Below are 22,669 nucleotides of genomic sequence, written 5' to 3'. Positions count from 1 at the left end.
AGGGTCTAAATATTTGCTCACTTTTAAATGGCTGAGCCAGAAAGATTCAATGTGCAAGTCTTCTCATCCCCAATTATTAAAGATTGGCTGTCTGCATTTGCAAAACAAAAACAAGACACGAGAACTCATTGTTTTTATCTTGGCTCTGCTTAATTTAGTCTCTGGTTGTTTGTATGAAGAGGAAATGTTAGCGTGTGCTAAAAGGCAGCTATTTCTTGTATTTTATGTCTGTTTTTACTGGCTGTGAAGTCATTGATCTCTTACACAGGCCTTAAAGTTACTAAAATAACTGATATTTAAACAGTTTTATGTCCTTCAGTAATTAAAGTAAATTCAGGGCTGTACCGTCTCCAGGCTCTGTTTGGGACAGCCGTCGGGGTTATAAAGCATCGGGTATCCTCTCCTCAGCACCACATCCACGCTTTGACCCATCGGCACCGACTTCAGCATCTCCACCACTTCTTTGTGAGAGCGACCCAGCACACAGGTGTCGTTGATGTAGACCAGGATGTCCGCTTCGAGGAAGCAAAATCTACTGGTTAGAGTCTGAATGTCTAACAGGACATGCAGGAGTGCATATGTGCAGCTGCTGCAGCTGAAATCTGTGATTACCAAAGAAATTCGTTTACAGTTAGAATCCAAAGACATGAAGAACACATTTTTACACTCAGTTTGACTTCCTGAAGCATCTCTGTCTGTCCACAACAAGCATAATCCATCATTTGAGTGAGAATATTGATGTTTTACGTTCTCTCGCCTTTCAGCGAGCAGTAAGGTGAACAGGCACAGGTACAAAATCCAGGTGTGAACCGAGAGGACTACGAGTGTAAATGAGATTTAATGTTTTGTGTCTTCTCATTCTGGGTGACAAAGTTTCATCTATTTAAAATGAAAACCACAACACGTGAACAGGTCTTAAGCTTGTTTTTTCGTAGCTCTGTTTCATTCCTGATTCCACGCTGATCTCAGAGCATGTGAACCAACCCACAGGGAGGAGGCGTGGGTACGTGGGTCAGATTAAACTGTGTGTGAGAGCGCACGTGTGTGGATTAGTTGTAGATCATGAGATTAGTACTCAGCTCTTTATTTTTCTTAATCAACAGCACCGTAATCCTCCACAGAGAGAGAATCGCAACCTCTCTCCTCTGACCACCTGACCCACGACAACAACTCCCACTTTATGATGGTTTTTATGTGATTATGTGGTTTGGGTTTTGAAACGTCCTGCTTTTACATTTGAACACATTTTACCTGGATTTCAGAAACCTGGATCCAAAACCATGTAAAAAAACAGATTCAGGTTTGTGACATAACTGAAGGTAAACTGTACTGTGATCAGTACCTGTGTTGAGAGCAGGCGGTCCTCCAGGTGTGACGCTGTAAACCTGCAGAAACTCTCGGGGTCGACTTCCTCCAACTATGTTGAAGCCGAAACCTCGAGGACCTTTAGAGAGCCGAGTGTGGATGGAGTAGCCCTTCAGCTGACTGGGCTGGTCGGTGAACTCTGGGACTGAGAGGCGAGAGGAGACATGGGGGAAAAAGAAAGGAGGCGGGCAAAGGAGGAAAAACAATGAAGAGAAGGGAAAGAGGAAGCGTTAGTCCTATCCTCGAAGGATGCTTGTATAACTCCAGAGGTTCATGTACAGGAAGGGAGGGCGTGGACTCTTTCTTTCAGTGTAAAACTCACAGGACAGGCATGCATCTATATTGTTCTTTTTTTCTTTCTGATTGGTGTGACAATAAAAACAAAAAAAGTGGAGTTTGTGGGTCAGTGCTGCCCTCTGCTGGCTGCTGCTGCCAGAATGAAAGCAATGAAGGCAGTTTGTGTGGAAACGGGAAGTTTCAACACAAATACCACCTCAAATAAAAAGCATTTAACTAGAATTTAAAAATAGCATATAACCATTTGAGGGTATTATGATGGTAATATTTTTTAAATGTCCTTCAGAGAAGCAATTATGTGACATAATCATGAACGAAACAAGATGATTTGCATGTGAATGAACGATTTAAAAGCGCCTTACGTTCTGTAGAAGACGTCGTCTCTTTGTTCTGAGTTCGAGGATCCAGCCAGCTGGTCGTCTTTGAATTATGGCTGATGGACAGAGGAACACACACATCCTAATTACCACCATCTTCATCATCATCAACACACTGGACAATATAATCTGACAGATTGAGGATGAGTTCAAATGTAGTGCTTTTTCTGCCTGCTACTGGAAATTATTATCTTTGCAAATACAGGAAACACTCAGCAACTCAGCTCAGTTTCCTGTTTGTGGGTCTCATGTCTCAGTTTGCAAGAAAATAAAAAAAACTGACTCGCACAACAAAAACAAGCCGGACTGGTTCACAGAATAAGACATTTAAAGGATCAAATATTTTGTATGGACCAGACTTCATTGGAAAAAAGATCAATTTAAAGTTTGAACAGCATTACAGCGTCCACGGCTTTCCTCAACATATTTTTCTGATGGCCATAATCAAACGGATTAAATCAGCTGACACCAGAAGAAGAACTGATAAGTATTTCTCACTCGATGTAATACGGCTCCCCTGAATCACTGTAGGCCAGCTCCCAGTTTTCCGGCAGCGGACCTCCCACTCTTGCTCTTCCCCTCCCTACTCCTCTTCCCCCTCCTCCATTCTCCATTCCTACCGCAGACTCCCATGACTGGCTGAGAGGCAGGGTTGTGGGCGGGGCTCCAGCTGATCCTGCTGGTAGAGAATCTCGTCAACGCCCAAACACACCTGTGCAGGTAAGACTGGGATGTGTTACATGTGAGTTTCTCTACCCGTCAGCCCGCTGTCCTCCTCACTGTTGTCCCCTTCCTCCACAGCTTTCTCCAGGTTACTCAGAGACTTGCTCCTCGTCCTGAAGTTCCTCAGCAGGTTTCGATGTTCCTGGTATGTGATTGGTGGACTCTCTGGGCCAATGTGGACGGGGCGGGGCGTCCCATAATAATTCCCTGTGATTGGATGAAACAGAACAAACTGCTGTTTGAAACAGCTCAGGTTTGATGAACTTTTATAGTCAGTTAGAGATTTACACATTTCATATCTTCCTCCAGTTCTTACTCCATCCTTTCCAAAGGCTCAAACAGTCAGATTGTGTTAGGAAATTTCCCAAGTGAGTGAAATGACCTGAAAGTAATTATGTGGTAGAGTGCTGGTCACCAAATATATGCCCCCCACCCACGCCACTACTAACTGCCAAGGCGGCCATGCTAAATGATGTTTAGGCTGCAAAATGTTTGCCACAGCGTTCTCTTTCATTTAGGCGAGTGCTAATCGAGCTGTGTGCTGCTGAGTGGTGAGCACAGGTCCCACTGAAAGGATGTTAGGCCCGCGTGGAGTCTGGAGACAGTTTGGTCAGAAACAAGCACATACAGTGGCTTGCAAAAGTATTCAGCCCCCTTGAACTTTTCCACATTTGGTCACATTACAGCCACAAACATGAATCAATTTTATTGGAATTCCACGTGAAAGACCAATACAAAGTGGTGAACACGTGAGAAGTGGAACGAAAATCAGACATGATTCCAAACATTTTTTACAAATAAATAACTGCAAAGTGGGGTGTGTGTAATTATTCAGCCCCCTGAGTCAAAACTTTGTAGAACCACCTTTTGCTGCAGTTACAGCTGCCAGTCTTTTAGGGTCTGTCTCTACCAGCTTTGCACATCTACAGACTGAAATCTTTGCCCATTCTTCTTTGCAAAACAGCTCCAGCTCAGTCAGATTAGATGGACAGCGTTTGTAAACAGCAGTTTTCAGATCTTGCCACAGATTCTCGATTGGATTTAGATCTGGACTTTGACTGGGCCATTCTAACACATGGATATGTTTTGTTTTAAACCAGGGGTGTCGAACTCCAGGCCTCGAGGGCCGGTGTCCTGCAGGTTTTAGATATCACCCTGGATCAGCACACCTGAATCAAATGATTAGTTCATTACCAGGCCTCTGGAGAACTTCAAGACATGTTGAGGAGGTCGTTTAGCCATTTAAATCAGCTGTGTTGGATCAAGGACACATCTAAAACCTGCAGGACACCGGCCCTCGAAGCCTGGAGTTCGACACCTGTGTTTTAAACCATCCCATTGTTGCCCTGGCTTTATGTTTAGGGTCGTTGTCCTGCTGGAAGGTGAACCTCCGCTCCAGTCTCAAGTCTTTTGCAGACTCCAAGAGGTTTTCTTCCAAGGTTGCCCTGTATTTGGCTCCATCCATCTTCCCATCAACTCTGACCAGCTTCCCTGTCCCTGCTGAAGAGAAGCACCCCCAGAGCATGATGCTGCCACCACCATATCTGACAGTGGGGATGGTGTGTTCAGAGTGATGTGCAGTGTTAGTTTTCTGCCACACATAGCGTTTTGCATTTTGGCCAAAAACTTCCATTTTGGTCTCATCTGACCAGAGCACTTTCTTCCACATGTTTGCTGTGTCCCCCACATGTTTGCTGTGTCCCCCACATGTTTGCTGTGTCCCCCACATGTTTGCTGTGTCCCCCACATGGCTTGTGGCAAACTGCAAACGGGACTTCTTATTGTTTTCTGTTAACAATGGCTTTCTTCTTGCCACTCCTCCATATAACCCAACTTTGTGCAGTGCACGACTAATAGTTGTCCTATGGACAGATTCCCCCACCTGAGCTGTAGATCTCTGCAGCTCGTCCAGAGTCACCATGGGCCTCTTGGCTGCATTTCTGATCAGCGCTCTCCTTGTTCGGCCTGTGAGTTCAGGTGGACGGCCTTGTCTTGGTAGGTTTACAGTTGTGCCAAACTCCTTCCAGTTCTGAACGATCGCTTGAACAGTGCTCCGTGGGATGTTCAAGGCTTGGGAAATCTTTTGTAGCCTAAGCCTGCTTTAAATTTCTCAATAACTTTATCCCTGACCTGTCTGGTGTGTTCTTTGGACTTCATGGTGTTGTTGCTCCCAATATTCTCTTAGACAACCTCTGAGGCCGTCACAGAGCAGCTGTATTTGTACTGACATTAGATTACACACAGGTGCACTTATCAGGCAAAAGTTCAAGGGGGCCGAATACTTTTGCAAGCCACTGTATGTAGCTTGCTGGAGATCGTGTTGTAGGGTCCTGGCGGTGCTCCTAATAGCCCATATCCTGGTATCTCTTCCACACTCTTTGGCCTGTGTTTCCTTGTGACGGCACGTATCGATGTCTCATCCTAGATGAGGTGGAATACCCGTGTAACCATGATTGGTCTGCAAGTATTGTCTCGTGACACTGACAGTGACGAGGACATAAACAGAAAGCAAAATTAGAGAAAAATCAGCCCGGAGGGATGAGGAGAAATCAATGACCTGCGAAACCGTTTCGTCTTTGGAGGTCGTCGTGTTGTTGCTCTCCAGAGCGCCTGTTCTCACTTTGATTTGCACCAAAGCAGCTGAAAAGCATTCAGAGTGGTTTGTGCTGATGTCCCTGAGGGTTACCCGACTTTGTGCTGGACTGTGATGATCAAGTGATCCCTTAATTTTTTTGAGCTGTCTTTCTCAGATCCTCCGCTTGCCTTCCTGTGTTCCCAATTTGTGTTTAATTTAGATTTTATACCTACTGTTGTATCAGCTTTTTAAAATTAAGCTTTTCACCAACCAGCACAATTTCAGTTTCTTATACGAGGATTAAACAAAACAATTAATCAAATTGTATGAATACTGAATCATCTAATAATGTGAAGGCACAGCAGTCTTTTGTTTTGAAATGTTTTCAACAGGAACTGAAAATAGATAAACTGTCAAATTAAAATGTTCGGGAGCATTAGTGAGAGACGCAGAGACGCATCGAAACAGACTCTATGTGTGAATTCTGTTTCTATTTTAGTTTCATTAATCCCATCAGATTAATACGGTGGAGTGCTGCGTGGGGGGAGGACAGAGGGGGAGGCAGGTTTCATTTCTGAGGTTTGGAGGATTAGAGACACAAAATCCTCTTTTCCTCACGCCTCTTCCAAAAAAAACCAACAAAAAAACAAAAAGTAAACACAGTCAAAATTAGTCATTCCACACTGTAAAAACATCACACCGTGATATAAATCACACTTTTCAGATCATTCACTGGAGTTTCATATAATCTGAGTATATTTTCATTACACTGCAGTATTCCTGAGGGTGTGTTTGTTTTCCTTACCTTTGAATTTGCCGCTCTCCAGCAGAGCTCCGGACTCCTCCAGAGAGAAAAATTCCTCGATGGAGACAAAGTTGTAGTCCACACCTGAAATCTCTCCATCTCGAGGCTGCCTGGTCGTACCTTCAGGGAGGGCAGAGTCATGTGATCACTGGGTGTACGCTGGACAGGTTTTGTGTTGTTGGAGAAAGTGAATCAGAAGATGATTCCTATCTTGGTGGGGACCAAAATCTGAAATCTTACTGTGGGGACCACAGTCCCAATCCCCGCGGGGTTGAAGGCATTTTTCACACTCAAAATGTGGTTTTAGTGTCAGGGTTACAATTGGATTATGGTTAGGTGTAGAGATAGTTGGATTTAGTTCTCTTTTACTAAAGCTTTTAATGCACAGTCCTAGAGGTTGCTGGATCATCCGGACTCTCCTTTAAAGTTCCTGTTCCTGCTCCTCTTCTCCTTCCCTCAACAGTCATCTTTGGCGTTGTACTGGGGTAAGGGTTAGGCATTAATCTTTGATGGTTAGGGTAAGTGGCTAGGGAAACCATTATGTCAATGAGATGTCCCCACGAGGATAGCAACACCAGACTGTGTGTGTGTGTGTGCATGCAGGTGTGTGTGTGTGTGTGCAGGTGTGTCTTACAGGGCACGGCGCGCAGGTACAGGTTCTCCCTGATGAGCTGCTGCAGCTGACTGTCCATGGAGCCCGGCGTGAAACACTTACTGAGGTACAACCTGAGGTCTTTACACAGAGATGAACCTGGGACACACACACACACACACACACACACACACACACACACACATATGTCACAGGCATACAGCACATTTGCCATTATGCTGAACTTGAGAACAGCTTTGAGTTACCTCTATTTCACTCCGTTGCTTATATCTTAAACTGCCGCATTCTCCTCACTACACTGATCTGACAACTGCAGGAAGTAGTTTCTTTTCAGAATAAAATGTTACATGAAAGTACAGTTAGCTTATTATAACCGAATAGAACTGTGTCTTTCTCGACTGAAGCTGGCTAAATCTTTGTTGATAATCACAGTTTTGCTTTTTTGTCATTAATAATAATGACAAAAATACTGGCGTGCGCCAATGATACCCGTCAGCCTCCCAGTAGATACATCTATGGTATCAATTTCAAAATCCTGCATCGCCTTGTTCTCAAGTTATCACATTCAAAAGAATTTAAGAAAGCTTGACCTCTGACCTTGAGGTCACCTTTTACAGCTGAGGGGTGAAAAATGACGTCAGCTAAAACCAAATCATGAGATTCAAGATTCAGAAAATGAATTAAAGAATAAAAGTAACAAAAAAGTAAATCGCTGGTTTGACTACACAAAACTCGTCTTTATTTATTCAAGAAGCATTTCAAAGGTGAACAGACCAAAACAAACATACATAACGCAGAACTGTTAAGTTCTGCTTTCTGTTATTTTGAAAAGGCAACAAAATGTTGCATTAAAAACGACTGAAAGAGTTATTAAGCAGTGCAGATTCCTCTTCTTTCAGTCAGCCAGTAATTAATTTATATTATTATATATATTTATTTTAGCTTCATAAAAATCCCTTTGAGCATCTTAATGTGAACATTACACGTGTCAGGTTAATGAGACATTTTATGGAGCCGGTTTCAGCCAATAAAGACACAAAAATAAGAAGTGAAAAAAGTGACCAATTTTCCTTCTTTTATGTTTTCCAGATGAACAAACTAAACGTCAAACATCACATCAGGTCATTAACAAACTGTTCTCTCACCTGGTGAGACAGTCTTGATTCTGATTGGATGAGGACAGGAGTTCAGGACTCCTCTGACATCACCGAGGGTCATTCCCAACACAGGTGTCCCTCCAATCTCCAGGATGATGTCGCCCACCGTGGGTCCGCCCCCGGGGGCGGCCGTGACGAACGGGAACTCGCCATAGTCAGCCCCGCCCCCGATGGCCAGCCCCAGCTCCCCCGAGCCACCGGTGCCGCCGCCCAGCGGGACGAAGCTCTCCTGCACCTGCAGACGACACAGAGGATGAAGTTCTCACAGGAAATGGTTCACCTCCGTTGTCACTGCAGGCGTTGCACGTTTCGGTACCTTGGAGCGCCAGTGCAGCTTCTTCACCGTCGCTTTAGACATGGCGGCCGAGCTGCAGACACAAGAACACAGGAAGTCACTGAGCGAGCTCAACAGCAGACTTCATCGGCTCATGCTGACAGGTGATCTGAACTAAACGCTGGCAGAATGACTCATGGTTCAGCTTAGCTGCTCCGTGAAGCAGAAGCAGATCTCCACACATCAAGAAAAACTGATCGTTTAACTTCTGCCCTGACAGCAACTCACATTTACATTCTTGGATTAAAATTCAGATCCAGTTCTTCAGTTTTCCAATTAACTGATCCATCAATGTGTCACTGTTTTCTGCCAGAGAGGACTCGGAAAGATTGAAGCGGACGACAGTAATTTGGATAAATAGCTTTCGTATCTTACTTGAACGATAAAGCCGTCTTTTTTAAATTCTTCTTCTTGTTATTAGTTTAAAGCTACAAATGTGCTGCAGTTGACATCTCGTGACATCCAGCCACTACTCAGAGCCTCAGGATTTTAAGGACCAGACCAAAAGTTGATTCTGGAAAACTCAAGTTTGCGTTTTCCTTCCAGCAGAAAAATCAGAAGTGTTGTTTCCTCATTATTGACATAGGATGCATTGGAAGCTTCCTTACCCCCTAACAAGCCTCCTACTTTGATTCTTTAACTTCTTGCTATCTAACTAGGATTCATCCATAATCTTTAATAGGACAGGAACCTTCTTTCCCCACTTCTATTCATGACTTACCTTCTTCTTTCCTTACTACAGGAAGCTTATTTTCTCCTATTTATTTGACTAGGAAACTTCTTTACCCTTACTTTCCTAGCCTCCTCACTTAACCCTTTAAGACCTACCATAGAACCAAGTCCGCCAGAGCTTATATTATATTTTTACATGCTGTAGAGCCATTTTTGCGAGCATTTCAAGTTGCTATACATCAATAAAACCATTATAGCCCAGATTTTAATAATATGTCTGCATTAAGTGCATAGTAATTACATGGGCCTCTTTGCTTAGGCTGCTGCCCCCGCGACCCGGCCTCTGATAAAGCGGATGAAGATGGATGGATGGATAATTACATAAATTGCAAAAATGTGCAATAAACTACAAAAAAATTGAAAATCGTTTTTGTTTTTTAACATATATTTCTAGTTAGAGAAATTTAAGAGGCTTATCCCTCAAAACTGTAAATACAAAAAAGTTGCACAAAATAGTTTCCCACCACAGGAAATTTATTTTGAGTGTCTTCATAGTTTTATTTTTGAAATACACCAATTTTTATATACTGCAGGAAAAACGAAAATAAATATTATAGTGCAAATTTGCAAAAAAAGCAGCATATGCATCAAAATAAACTATTTCCAGCAGTGCAATATGAGTCCTAAGCATCCCAGAAACGACACAGAAAGGCATAAAGTCAAACATAACTTGAGGCCTTGATGGTAAAAAACTACATTTCCGCGAAAATGACGTCACTTCCGGTTTCGGGCAGGTCATGGCGGACATGCGATAGTTCGCGCTGATGGACGTAGGAAGTGTTATGAACAGCTGATCGGATCAGCAAAGCGTGTTTCTGGAATATTATGTTTTTGTTGCTGCAAGTGCTTTTTATGCAGTTTTTGCAAAGCTATATGTGGAAGGAAACTGTGACCGAGGACAAGCTGATGGCATAAGATGTAAGTACAACTCCTCCAGTTTCATATGCAAAAAAAATTATTGCTCTAGCTTGCGCGGTTGCAGAGCTACCGGGATTTAAAAATAGTTACGCAAAACAGAGCGTGCCCGCTCCGACCGGTTTTAAAGGGTTAAAAGGCCAAACAAGGTGTCTAAGAAACTTCTTTCCTTCTTTGTTTCCTTTAGAAGAAGAAGATTCTGTGTCCTCATACCCTTACTAGAAGTAAAGACTTGTCTTTTTTGCGTCCTTGCTCAGTAAAACTTCTAAACTGCCGACCGTGAGACATTTTTGTTCTGCCGCATTTTAATTTTGACCCCGAGCGGCAGAAAAACATGTCATCGGCAGAGTTCAGCTTCCTGTTTGAGACCAGCTCCTCCACAGACTCGTCGACTCGCTGCTCCAGTCTTAGGGAACAGCAGATGGTGGCAGACAGCAGGGAGCCACACACACACACACACACACACACACAGCGTTAAACACAATCATATACACACTCATGTATGCACAAACACAGACTCGTCACTGCCACCGTTGCATTTATACACAGTTATACCCACAGAGAAACACACACACACACAGGCACACACACACACACACACACACAGGCTACCAGACGTAGTACATTAAATATGGATGAGCATATGTGAATGTGGGAGTCAGTGAAGAAACAAACAACGTCGTCCCTGAGCAGCATTTCACAATCTGAGCCTCAAAATTTATCTGACTGACAAAAACACAAGCAAGGAAGCTTTCCTGCAAGTGAGGACATGAGGCAGCTTATTTTAGGGATTAAGGAGAGAAGGAGACGAGGAGACAGCAAGGCTTCCTGGCTTGGAAGCGTGGAAGGAGGTCTGAAACCTACTCTAATGAGGTTATTACAGAAAGACCTTCAGCTAAATGTTTATATGAAACGACCCGTGCAATTCAATTTTTTTACAAGGTGCGATTAAAAAGTTCCAGGGATAGCTGCATAAAATTCAAAAAGCCATGGCTGATTAAAATTTAGCCACTCACAATTCAAGGTCATCTTCGGCCCAGAGCCGACATCCTGTCCTGACCGCTCAGTTCAACAATTCCCCACAGACCTCACACTTAAATGGACCTGAGCTAGATGTCGTGTGGAGGCTCATCGATGCTGATGAGAGCTGTGTCTGCAGCTACAACCAAGAAGCTTTCAGATCCACAGTTTCTACACCCAAAGGTGAGGAGTCAAGCATCTTTTATTTTGAAATTCGCGCTCTAGTGCACCATCAGTGATGAGACTGGTGACTGCAGGTGTTGATGAACAACATCTATCTGGAAGATAATCATCTGTTCTTTCTTATGTTAACAATTTATTTTAACGCAGCACAGTTAACAAACACTAAACACCGTTATTACATTTCATTTAGCACAAACACACTAAACAAAACTGCAGCTGTAATGATAAATTGTTGTACCACAGCGACTCATAGAGATCCAGGCGACATGATAGTAACTGATGTGATCCATCTCATCTGAAAGGAGACAAAACTCTGAAAACTGCAAAGATGATTTTTACACAGCCTGAAATGTAACAGTTTAAAACTAGACAGACTAAAGAGGACAAAAAAAAGAAAAAAGGAAGAAAAAAAGAGACTGGCGACTTTACATTAAGTACAAACGAGCACTGAGATGCTATCTCAACGCCTGCACCTCTCAGTTCCTGTGACTTCAGCCACCTCTGGCCCAGTGGTGAAGATCCATCAAGGACCAAAAAAAAGTGATGTTTTAAGCTCAATCATCTAACTTTTTTGATTACAGCTCGTTCATTAATACAGATCTGTAGAGAAGGTGTCTGTCTCCTGAATCCTTAGCCTGTTTCACAGAAGAGGGGCGTGAAAGCTGAAGGCTCTGCCTCCCATTCATCTTTTAAATATCCTACAAACCCTCAGTCTGAGAGCGAAGTGTATATAACATATTGTCTGCAATAGACTGCGACCAGTCCGAGCTGTACCCCACCTTTAGCCCTGTGACAGCTGGGATATACTCCAGCTCCACCTTAACTAGATAAGCAGAAGACAATAGATGGTCACAGTCGTCTCAATAAAGCTTCATCACATAAGGTAAGGACTAGAGATGCACCGATACCGATACTGGTATCAGGTATCGGAGCCGATACTGTATATTGTGTGTACTCATACTCGTAAAAGTTAACCGATACCATGAACCGATACTAACTTATTTCATTAATCAGAGGGTGGCTTGTCATTTCTGTTGTAGTTCTTTAGATTGGCCACTAGGGGGCCAATTATTATTTTATTTATTATTTATTTTATAATAATTATTTTGTTTGTTTGTTTACAATATGGACACTCTGCAATAATTTAAAAGTTTAATTTATTCGCAAACCTAATTTGTATTTATTTTATTCCAAACAGAAGTGTTTATTTATTATTCTGAAAGCTCGAGACAGTGCCAATAGTTCAGTGATATTTTGTTAAATTACAATGTGGAGACTCTGCAATAATTTAACAGAAGAGCTTATTTTTCACTTGGAATTTTTTTGTGGTCATTTTTATTAAGATTTTATTTTTTATCGGCAGAGAATAAAATAAAATCTGTCTTCCAATTCATTGCATGTGTGTGTGTGTGTGGTAGAAGTATCGTTTTTTATACTCTGTATCAGCAAGTACTCAGATCCAAGTATCGGTATCGTATCGGTTTGAAAAAATTGGTATCGTTGCATCCCTAGTAAGGACCCTAAAACATTAGAGAGAGAAGCCCAGCGAGCAGCATGTGGTGAGCGTAGAGGAGAAAACCTCCAGCATAACCCGCCTCATGAAGCAGCAGCCATCTGCTGCGACTGACTGGAGGGAGGGAAAAGAGGATCACAGAGAAACAACTCACAAACTACCTGAACTAACTCACAACCTCTTTGGATGTGGTACTGGAGCCGGAGAAGTTAATGATGTAAAGAAGGTAATGGGAATGTAAAGAAGGAGTTAGGGAGGGAAATGAGGATGTGAATAAAGTAGCAGTGAGGAGCTACAAATAGTAGCAAAGAATTAAAGAAGGTAATGATGAGGTAAAGAAGGTTCTGAGGAGACATATTAGGCAGCAAAGAGTTAGAGAGGTAAGAAATAAAGAGGTAAGAAATGTACCGAGGATTTAAAGAAGGCAGTGAGAAGGCAAATAGGTTAGTGAGGTGATAAATAAGACAGAAAGGAATTAAAGAATAGAGTAAGGATGTAAATAAAGTGACAAGAAAGTAAATAAGGTAGCGAGGAGAGGAGGAAAGGATGAGATAAAGAAGGCAGCGAGGTGCAAAAGAAGGTAAATAAGGCAGGAGAGAATTAAAGCAGGGGATGCACAGAGCTGTGATGAATGGATCCGGAGGCTGAGCCTGTTTGTCAGGATGTGCGGTGACACTCGTCGCAGCGTGAGCTCGACATGTGCCGCTATTAACACATCATTAACACATGCTCGCTCGCCCCTATTCCAGTCCCCTCTCTCTTTCACTTCCTGGCTGTCACCTCTTTCGCTTTAGTCGTACAAATTAAAAGCCTTTTCCAACACTCGGTGGTTTGACTCGAGCGTGTGTGGCGTACCTTTACAAATCAACGCTGTGAGCTGCTGCGCGTTCAGCTGACATCTCCAACTACCTCAGCAGCCGTGTTGGTGTCTCTTTCTCCTCTGAGCTCCTTGGTTTTCCTCTTTAATCCTCTTCTACTTGTGTCCCTCGCTCGTTTTCACTTCCGTGGCCTCTTTTGCTGATAAGCCTGGTCAGGGTTCACAGCGTGATGTAAGTCAGAGTGTGTTTAGGGAGTGGACTCATTGCTCGCGTTATGGACATGTGTTTACAGGAATGTGTGTGTCCTTCTAAAGAAAGCGTCGGCGAGGCAAGCAAACAGTTTTGTGACCTTCAATGAGGGGTAATAAACACTCGAGACGACCCTCACTGATGGTTTATTCACGCTAAAGCCTGAGAGAAGCTCAAATTTTCCACAGCTCACTATAACAGGCACACACACGTCAGTCAAAACACACCATATAAAGCAGTCACATCGCAGCTGGATATTTACTGTACTTTTATTACACATTTATTGTAGGACACTTGGGATGTATGCAAGCGAGCATTTGATATCAGTTTACTCATAGTCAGAATTTTGTCAAGTAGTTATTTTAGTCACAAAAACAAAATGTTTTGTTTGAGTTTTCTTCAGAGAATAATTCATAATTAGGAGATTATTCCTGGGTTGGAACGCTGAAGGTAAATCAGGGTAAGACAAATCCCACACAAATGTCATATTTGTTCTTACATCTGTATGCTGATTTCCTGTAACAGCATCTTTCTGTTGTCAGTAATTAAAATATTTTTGATTCTGTTTCTAACGTCTCTTACAGAATCTCTTCTTTCTGTCCTTGACCCAAGCATTTTAAATTATGGGTGGGTGGGTCATCTTATTTGGTTTATCTACTTTTTGGCTCTGTGAGCGACCTCGTCAGGCAGGACTCTGCAGTCTATTTACACCTACAGGCCAGTGGACACTCTTTCAAGGATGGGGATGTAACATCCTGGACAGGGAGGAACGCTGGTTTGAACGTGGAGTCAAGGAGGACATTTACGTGAAAAGGGAAAGACCATCTCTGAATCGAGGAGGGGGCCTAAGGGTACATCTTTCGCCATCTTACAATGCTGTGATTGCAGCCATTCCCCAACTCTGTGAATGGTTGTCATGGCCACTGATCAGTGGCCATTGATCAGTGGCCATTGATCAGTGGCCATTGATCAGTGGCCATTGATCAGTGGGCTTTGATCAATGGCCATGACAATTTGCATATTAATGATGAAGGCACTGACCTTCCAGCCCTTTGTCCCTGTGGGCTGGTTTCAGTCATTATGCAAATGTGCTGTTTATAAGATTGGAGAAACCTGGATGAGTGACGAAACGTTTCTCCCACTGAAAACTCTTCGTCCAGATGAACAGAATCAACTTTTGGGATTTGATTGTAATTATTTGTTTACTACAAAACAATATCAATGAATTAACAAAGAGAAGAAAGAAAAGAGCGTCTTCTGTCACGTCCCTTGGTTTCAGAGCCAGGGTTTTGAGTTTTGGGGCTCTGAGGTTTCTTTAGTTTGGTACTTTTGGTTTTCTTTGGATTAAAGTTATGTGTCTGCATTGTTGGGATTTAGTGTTGTGTTATTTCTTAGTGTTTGCGTGTCATGTTTATTGCCTGATACCTTATATAAGTGTTGTATGCTATAATTCTTCTGTTCTGGAGATCCTTGTGTTTATTTAGTAAATTCTCCTTTGTGTTCTTCTATTCTTGACTTTTGTCTTTGTATTTGTCTCCCTTCGTTCTTCGTTCAGTTGTGTCTTGCTTTATTTTGGTAATTGTTGCCATCTGTGTCTTCCCCCTGCCTCATTTTGTTTATATTTTTCAGCTCTGCATCTCACCTGTAACCTTACTCCTCATTATCTTCTGTGTTCAGTATTGTATCAGTTCAATGCAATTTTATCTATATAGCACCAAATCATAGCAACAGCTACCTCACGGTCCTAAAATAAAAATACAGGGAAAAGAAAATCGTCTGCATTAGCCATGTGTTCCCACCTCAGTATTCCCAGTGTCCAAGCCTACATAGAGCTATCTGGTTCTGTATATTTTCATATTTATATTTAAAAAAATAAGATCCGTTTCAGCTTGATTCCTGCCTCCAGTGTGCTGCATGACTCTAAATGTAGAAAAACCACCAATATTCTGGTTGGACAACTGGACAAACTCTGTATGTCTGCGGTCATGCTGGCTGTTTCTATAACTGTCATGTACTGTGTGTGGCAGGCAGGAATGGTGGACCCAAAGTGCAGACTAAACTCAGATTTATTGCTACACAGAAAACTGACTTAAACTGGAACTATTAACAAGGCTGAAACAGGGAGATCACAACACAGACCAAGGAAAACACAGGGCTTAAATACACAGAGGGAGCAATCAGGGAATGGGAGACAGGAGGGAAACACAGCTGGGACAAATCAGAGCTAATGAGACAAAGTGGACAGGGACTATCAAAATAAGACAGGAAACACACAGACTGAACTCAAGACATGCAAGCTTAACACTAAAGACTGGAGGAATGAAACCGAGACGAGAGTCACCAAACACAAGACACGGCTAGAGGGAGGTAAACATAATTACTGACAGCAAACAACCTAACATAAACCACTCAGAGAACCTAAACTTAGAATATACCTTTAACCCTTTAGACAAAGAAAACTAGAACATAATGAAATAAACAAACTCAAAGAACCAAAAGCACAAAACGCCGGGTCGACGGCCCAGGCATCCTAACAATAATTCTATTAAAAGTCAGCAAAAACATGACAAACACAAAGCACCATCCTATAAACATGAAATGAAAGCATCAGATGTGTGTACTCTCTGTGTCACGCTGCCTAAAGGAGAACAAGTTTTAAACTGGAAGTTTTTTCCACTTTATAGCAAAATAATCACAGATATTTGATTTTGTCTTCTTTTTCTCAACGGTCAAGTGTAGGTGTTGTGAGAAGGAGAGTGGGTGGCATTGGAATCAGCAATGAAACTAACTAATAAGCAGTCATGAATTATTAATCAGTTTGATTATTAATTTTATTGCATTCTGCTTCCTGCAGAAGTTCTCTGATGACTCTGCAATAGTCGGCCTCATCACTGATGGGGACGACAAGGAATACAGAGGACTGACTCAAGGCTTTGTGGACTGGTGCAGCTGAACTACCTCCAGATCAACGCCAGTAAAACCAAGGAGCTGGTGGTAGACTTCCGCAGGCACAAGCATCCTCCACTGCAACCACTGAACATCCAAGGTATGGACATTGAGGCTGTGGACAGCTGCAGGTACCTTGGTGTTCATCTGAACAACAGACTGGACTGGACTCATAACTCAGACGCCCTCTACAGGAAAGGGCAGAGCAGGCTGTACCTGCTGCGGAGACTCAGGTCGTTTGGAGTGGAGGGCCCACTCCTGAAGACCTTCTATGACTCTGTGGTGGCCTCTGCTATCTTTTATGGTGTGGTCTGCTGGGGCGGCAGCATCTCTGCTGGGGACAGGAAGAGACTGAACAGGCCAGCTCTGTTCCAGGATGCCCTCTGGACCCAGTGGAGGTGGTGAGTGACAGGAGAATGGCGGCTACGCTGTCATCCCTGTTGGACAACATCTCCCACCCCATGCAGGAGACTCTGACAACACTGAGCAGCTCCTTCAGTGGGAGACTGCGGCACCCACGGTGTGGGACGGAGAGATTTCGCAGGTCTTTCCTCCCCACTGCTGTCAGACTCCACAATAAAGACTTTAACTGATCAAACACACACATCCACAAACGTGCAATAACACTTATGTGCAATAATCTTTTCTGGCATCGTTGTATTTTTTTTCTTATTGTATATTTTATTCTATTTTATTCTACTCTATATAGTATTTTATTTATTCTATTCTGTACAGTTGTGTACTGTATTTATTCTTATTGTATTCTCATTTTTGCTTCATAACTTTTGCACTGTCCACTTCCTGCTGTGACAAAACAAATTTCCCACGTGTGGGACTAATAAAGGTTATCTTATCTTATCTTATTTGTTTATCAAGTCAGTTTAATATCATGTTGATAACTGAAGCATGGTCAGTCATATGCAGCTGTGTAGGCTTCCTATGCTTAAAGCAGCTCGTGTGTCGAAAAGCCCGCTGTCTCCGTGCGAGCTGAACAAGGATGTGTGGAGGTTGGTGGTGAAGGAACTCATTTGAGAGAACAAATTACTAATTTGATCCTTAATTCCTTCTGCCTGCAGTTTCGGAGTGTGATGTTCTGTGTGAGTGGATTAATATTCAGCAGGTCATGTGTATGTCAGTCACTCACTGAGATCCTTGAAGTGCAGGGATGTGAGGATGCTCGCCTCGCTGTGGCCTCGTTTCCTTTTCTTTGTGTCTAACTGTATGTAACCCATTTTCATCCTGTCTGTGTGTGTGTGTGTGTGTGTGTGTGTGTGTGTGTGTGTGTGTGTGTGTGTGTGTGTGTGTGTGTGTGTGTGTGTGTGTGTGTGCGTGCGTGCGTGTAGATGCTGACTGACATTTCCGTGTCTCTAATGAGGCTGGAGATCTTCTGGCTCTGCACTTTAAAACCAGCCATGACAGTGAAAAACAGTCCTAATATTCAAACAGGAGAAGGAATGTCTCAGAAAAAAAATCTCCTCCAGTTAAAAATGTGTCAGCTCAAATAGATCCACAGCATTTGTGCAAAACGGGAAATATGTGCACACTCTTTGGCTCCAAAAATAATTGAATTCATTAAATACTGTTCTCACAAAGCCATGTTTGAGTTCAGCAGGACCTTCTTCAGAGAAAAGAAAGATTGTTTTGCAGGAGCAGTCATCAGTTCAACTCTCTCTCATCTGTCGCCAACAGGTAGAAGGAGAAAGAGAAAGCATTGTTTTTCATTATCAAACTCTGAAAGTGCTTCTTTAGTTACAAACAATAGCATATTTGTTTTGTTTTGTTTTAAAAAAGCCTCCTCATGGCCCCAAAATTGGAACATCCCTGTGAATTTATGCATAATTACACTTTAACTACAAACAAGGGCTGAATAGGCACGTGCTCTGTATGAACAAAAATGTACGATAGCCTGCAGATCTCACAGATTCCCAGCACTAAGCAGCTGTTTACAGGCTGTGAAATCTAAATTTTCCTGTGCCGGAAACAAAAACAAACCCTTAGTGACACTGAAGCTGTTCTAAAAAGCTTTACAAACCTTTATTAAAGTGACCTTTTGACCTGTGTTAGCTGGAACAGGCCCCAAGATCTCCGTAACGCAGATATGGCCGTGCAGGCCTAGAGACCAGTTGGCAACGTCCCAAACAACCAGTCAGTGAATGGTTGTTATGTGAAATTATGCACACCTCTTTGTAGTGCTGCACCAAAACACTTCTTATGATTGTTTTGGCTGCTGGCAGATTTCCAGCATCACCCCCAGTCTGCATGGAAAATGTCTGACTTGTCTGAAAACCACTTGGTAACTACTTGCTGATTGGTTGTGAAGCTGTGAAGTGTGCCGCAAACCAGAAATGGAGAAACTTTTTAAGAGAAAGTTTAACAAGTAAAAGTTGCAACTTTTAAAATGTTTCGGTAACGCACTACCAGGTGAACATTCACCATTTCCAGTTTGTGCTGCACTTTTTCAGGTTTCACTTGGTGAGTAGTTGGCATTGACAGGGAGTCACAGCAGGCTCAAGGCCTGTGAGACTGAGGCCTCAGAAGTTACATAAATGGATCCAGCCCTCTAAAGCAGGGAACTCCAGGCCTCGAGGGCTGGTGTCCTGCAGGTTTTAGATCTCACCCTGGGTCAACACACCTGAATCAAATGATGAGTTCATTACCAGGCCTCTGGGGAACTTCAAGACATGCTGAGGAGGTCATTTAGCCATTTAAATGAGCTGTTGGACCAAGGACACATCTGAAACCTGCAGGACACCAGAACACGAGGCCTGGAGTTCCCCACCCCTGCTCTAAGGCCCAGGTGCTGAACTCCCAGGGTTTCCCAGAAATTCCACTTTAACCTCCTAAGACCTGAACTCGTTCATGGCATGCATTTTTTATTTTTCTTTGCTATATGGGCTGACTGGTTTCTGATGAATGTAAAAACAAAGAATTACCAGATTTTTATTTTTACCTAATTTTGGTTTCTGAGAAAAATGAGATCAACATATGAGGACATTCGTTTTAAATTTTGATAGAACAGTGGCAGTATAATGTTCTCGTAAGTGGATTTCAGGCCCTTGTAGAGTAAAATTAGGTATTTTGGTCAAGACAACCCAAAATATGATGTCCACATATGTGGACGCCAGGTCCTAGGAGGTTAATGCCCCTCATGTCCTGAAAAACTAGCAGTAACGGCTATGAATAGCCATTAACCTGAAAAATAAGGAAAAAGAGCAGACTGGTGCAACCTCATCCACCTCCAAGAGGCATGGAGAACAATGTTAGTGTTTCACTATCGTAATCGTGGCCCTCATCAGAGACACCAACAGACGCTGCTGGTTTCTCACAAAAATCGAACCGTCCCAGCTCCGTGTTACTCAGACTTGGAGACTAGATGCTCCTTGACATGAAATAACTTCATGGTGGGCTTTGGAGCATTTCTTATAGGAAATCAGGGTGAGAGTTTTGGCCTTAAAAAGCAAAATTCTCCTGCCATCACTTTTGAGAGCTGCTGTGTAGGCTTCCTGTGAGTTTCACAGCGTTTTCTTCTTCTTCTTTTTGCGTCGCCTCCTCCGGCGCAGTGATGTGTCTCAGTGGGGACGACTTATCAGCAACAGACGACTCCGCTTGAGATGAAAGCCGTTTTCTCAGGTCTCTCCGCTCTCATCTCAAACACATCATTCATAACTCAGAATTTTTCACTCCACTGGGAGTTGTAGTCTTTAACATCAAAGCTCTGTAGTTCTTCTAGGAAACGTGTTGGAGTTATCGAAGCACTGAATGAGCCTCCTCTTCAAAGGGCAGAGCGAGCAGTTAGTCAGCAGTTAAAGTCGCTGGGCTGCTGGAACAAGCCCTGCTCGTATTTCCCTCCTCTCGCTGGTGTTTTTATGTAGCCTGACTAAATAAATCCACATTCTGCTCCCAGATTTGCAGAGAATTAGAAAACAGCTGTTATTACTGTCATTTTATATCAGCCTGTGAGCTTCAGATAAGTTAATCATCTCATTATCTCAGCTGTTTTCCGATAATTGGAATCAACCAGACAAAAAACACGTTGTTCTCACAACAAATAGGGAAAATTAGCCCAGTATCCCACAATAACAGGATGAAATGAAGTTCTAAAATTATTGCAGCTGCATCTTTTCAATGCAAATTCAAAATCCCAAACCATAATTAACATTATTGTTCCCTTCTTATCTCATTTAAACTTGCAATAATAATGGCATTACATTGTATCGGTTCACTAATTAACCCTTTAGTTCTTAGTGTCGCCTGGTGTTTTCACATAAGTTCATCAGGGAACAAAACTGTTTTCTAAAGATACAATTTCTTCATAACAAAGCTAAAGATCCTAAACCCCACCTTTGCTCACGAGTGCTGAATGGTGACCAAAAGAATGAGACTGCAGTTAAAAGCATTGGAAATGAGCATCCTTCCTCCAACAGGGTGGATGGTGTAAGATATGGGGAGTAAGTCAGAGCAGGATACCTACTGGGCGTGAGGTGTTTGAGGAATGTCCAACTGGGCGGAGAGAACAAGCGGTGGACTGGGGACACACTGGAGAGATTATACCTCTCGGCTGGCTTGGATTTGCCTCGGAGTCCCGCCAGTAGAGCTGGACATGTTGCAAAGGGATGGGGAGGTCTGGGCTGCTGTCCCCAAATAAAAAGTAAAAAAATGGATGGTTAGATGGATGTTCAGCAGTCTGTAAGCCGTAAAGCACCATCCATCCATCCTTTTATCCATTTTGTTAACAGTTTATCCAACTCAGAGTCACAGGGTAGACCAGGGGTGGGCAACTCCAGGCCTCGAGTGCCGGTGTCCTGCAGGTTTTAGATGTGTCCATGATCCATCACAGCTGATTTAAAGGGCTAAATGACTCCTCAGTAGGGATGGGTACCGGTGTCATGGCACCGGTTCTGACATAAATGGTAGTAACCAGACCGAAAAGCAGCGCACATTTCGGTGCTTTATTTCGGTGCTTTATTTTCCTGAGCTGTGATACACTTTAGATTCTAGCCAATCATTTTACGTTTCCGAGGATAGTAGGCAAGTCCAGGTACGTACGTTCTTTTAGAGCAGAGCTACAGATTAAAACGCCCAAGGTGAAGCGGTCAAAAGTCTGGCTGTACTTCACAGCAAAATATGCAAACTCAGCAGCTGCAACAAGTGCTTTAAGCTGATACTGTAATACTGTCAAAGGAGGTAACACCTCAAATCTGATGAAACACCTGGCGACGCATAGCGGTTTTGTTAAAAGCCGAGAAATGCGCCGTATTTGATAGCTTGCTGCGAGACCTCACACCGAGCACATCTACTGCGGGCGTGGTGCCTGTTATCGGACCCGGAGTTAGCAACATCCCCCAAAAACCCGAAGAGGAGAGTCCTGGCCCCTAGCCCTGCCAGTGTAGCAGAAATGATGAGGATGATGATGCAGCAGCAGCCGTTCTTCTCTGCGTGAGTCGCTTCATGTTGTTCGTGTGTAATTTACGTTGAGTAGGCTAACCACGTTATTACATTAATGCATGTAAGGTGAACTAGCAAACACCATCATAGCTACATGCGGCTGTCTTCTTGTTTGATGGCAGATACTCCCTTCACCCTGGACAAAAAGGCTAAAATGACCAAAGAAAAAGTGGAAAACACTTAAACATGAGAGGTTTTTGGACAAAGTTTGTGTTTTTTCCATTGTTTAAGCACTGCTTCCAGCCAAGAGTGATACCATATATGCCCCATAGCTGCAGAAAAGGCTAACATTGTTATCTTTTTACAAAAAAACAGTTGAACATGAGAGGTTTTTGGACCAATTTTGTGTTCTCCATTCTTTAAGCACCGGTTTGAGCACCGTTTAAGCACCGGCACCGTTTCAAAAGTACCGGTTTGGCACCGGTATCGGATAAAACCTAAACGATACCCATCCCTACTCCTCAGCATTTCTTGAAGTTCTCCAGAGGCCTGGTAATGAACTAATCATTTGATTCAGGTGTGTTAACCCAGGGTGTGATCTAAAACCTGCAGGACACCGGCACTCGAGGCCTGGAGTTGCCTACCCCTGGGGTAGACTAACA

The 22,669-nt window shown here is 43.0% G+C and overlaps 1 protein-coding gene across 5 annotated transcripts in view; it reads right to left on the bottom strand.

The window, feature by feature from the left end:
- The window catches only part of magixa (MAGI family member, X-linked a), a 65,260-nt gene that overhangs the window by 29,331 nt on the left and 13,260 nt on the right, over positions 1-22,669 (bottom strand). For 3 of the 5 annotated variants that reach the window (XM_087833489.1, XM_087833492.1, XM_087833493.1), the window contains exons 2-10: positions 8,229-8,280; positions 7,901-8,147; positions 6,777-6,893; positions 6,143-6,262; positions 2,796-2,969; positions 2,538-2,718; positions 2,025-2,095; positions 1,343-1,510; positions 346-515 (exon numbers count right to left, since the gene is read on the bottom strand). In XM_087833489.1, the coding sequence (XP_087689615.1) occupies positions 346-515; positions 1,343-1,510; positions 2,025-2,095; positions 2,538-2,718; positions 2,796-2,969; positions 6,143-6,262; positions 6,777-6,893; positions 7,901-8,147; positions 8,229-8,270 (1,290 nt within the window). In that variant the 5' untranslated portion in view covers positions 8,271-8,280. The remainder of the gene's footprint in view (positions 1-345; positions 516-1,342; positions 1,511-2,024; positions 2,096-2,537; positions 2,719-2,795; positions 2,970-6,142; positions 6,263-6,776; positions 6,894-7,900; positions 8,148-8,228; positions 8,281-22,669) is intronic. The other 2 variants (XM_087833490.1, XM_087833494.1) reach the window with 1 other exon arrangement.

The sequence above is a fragment of the Neolamprologus brichardi genome, chromosome 20, assembly GCF_056152115.1.
Source record: "Neolamprologus brichardi isolate AB-2024 chromosome 20, ASM5615211v1, whole genome shotgun sequence".
NCBI lineage: Eukaryota > Metazoa > Chordata > Actinopteri > Cichliformes > Cichlidae > Neolamprologus > Neolamprologus brichardi.
This window is presented reverse-complemented; position numbering and strand designations above follow the sequence as displayed.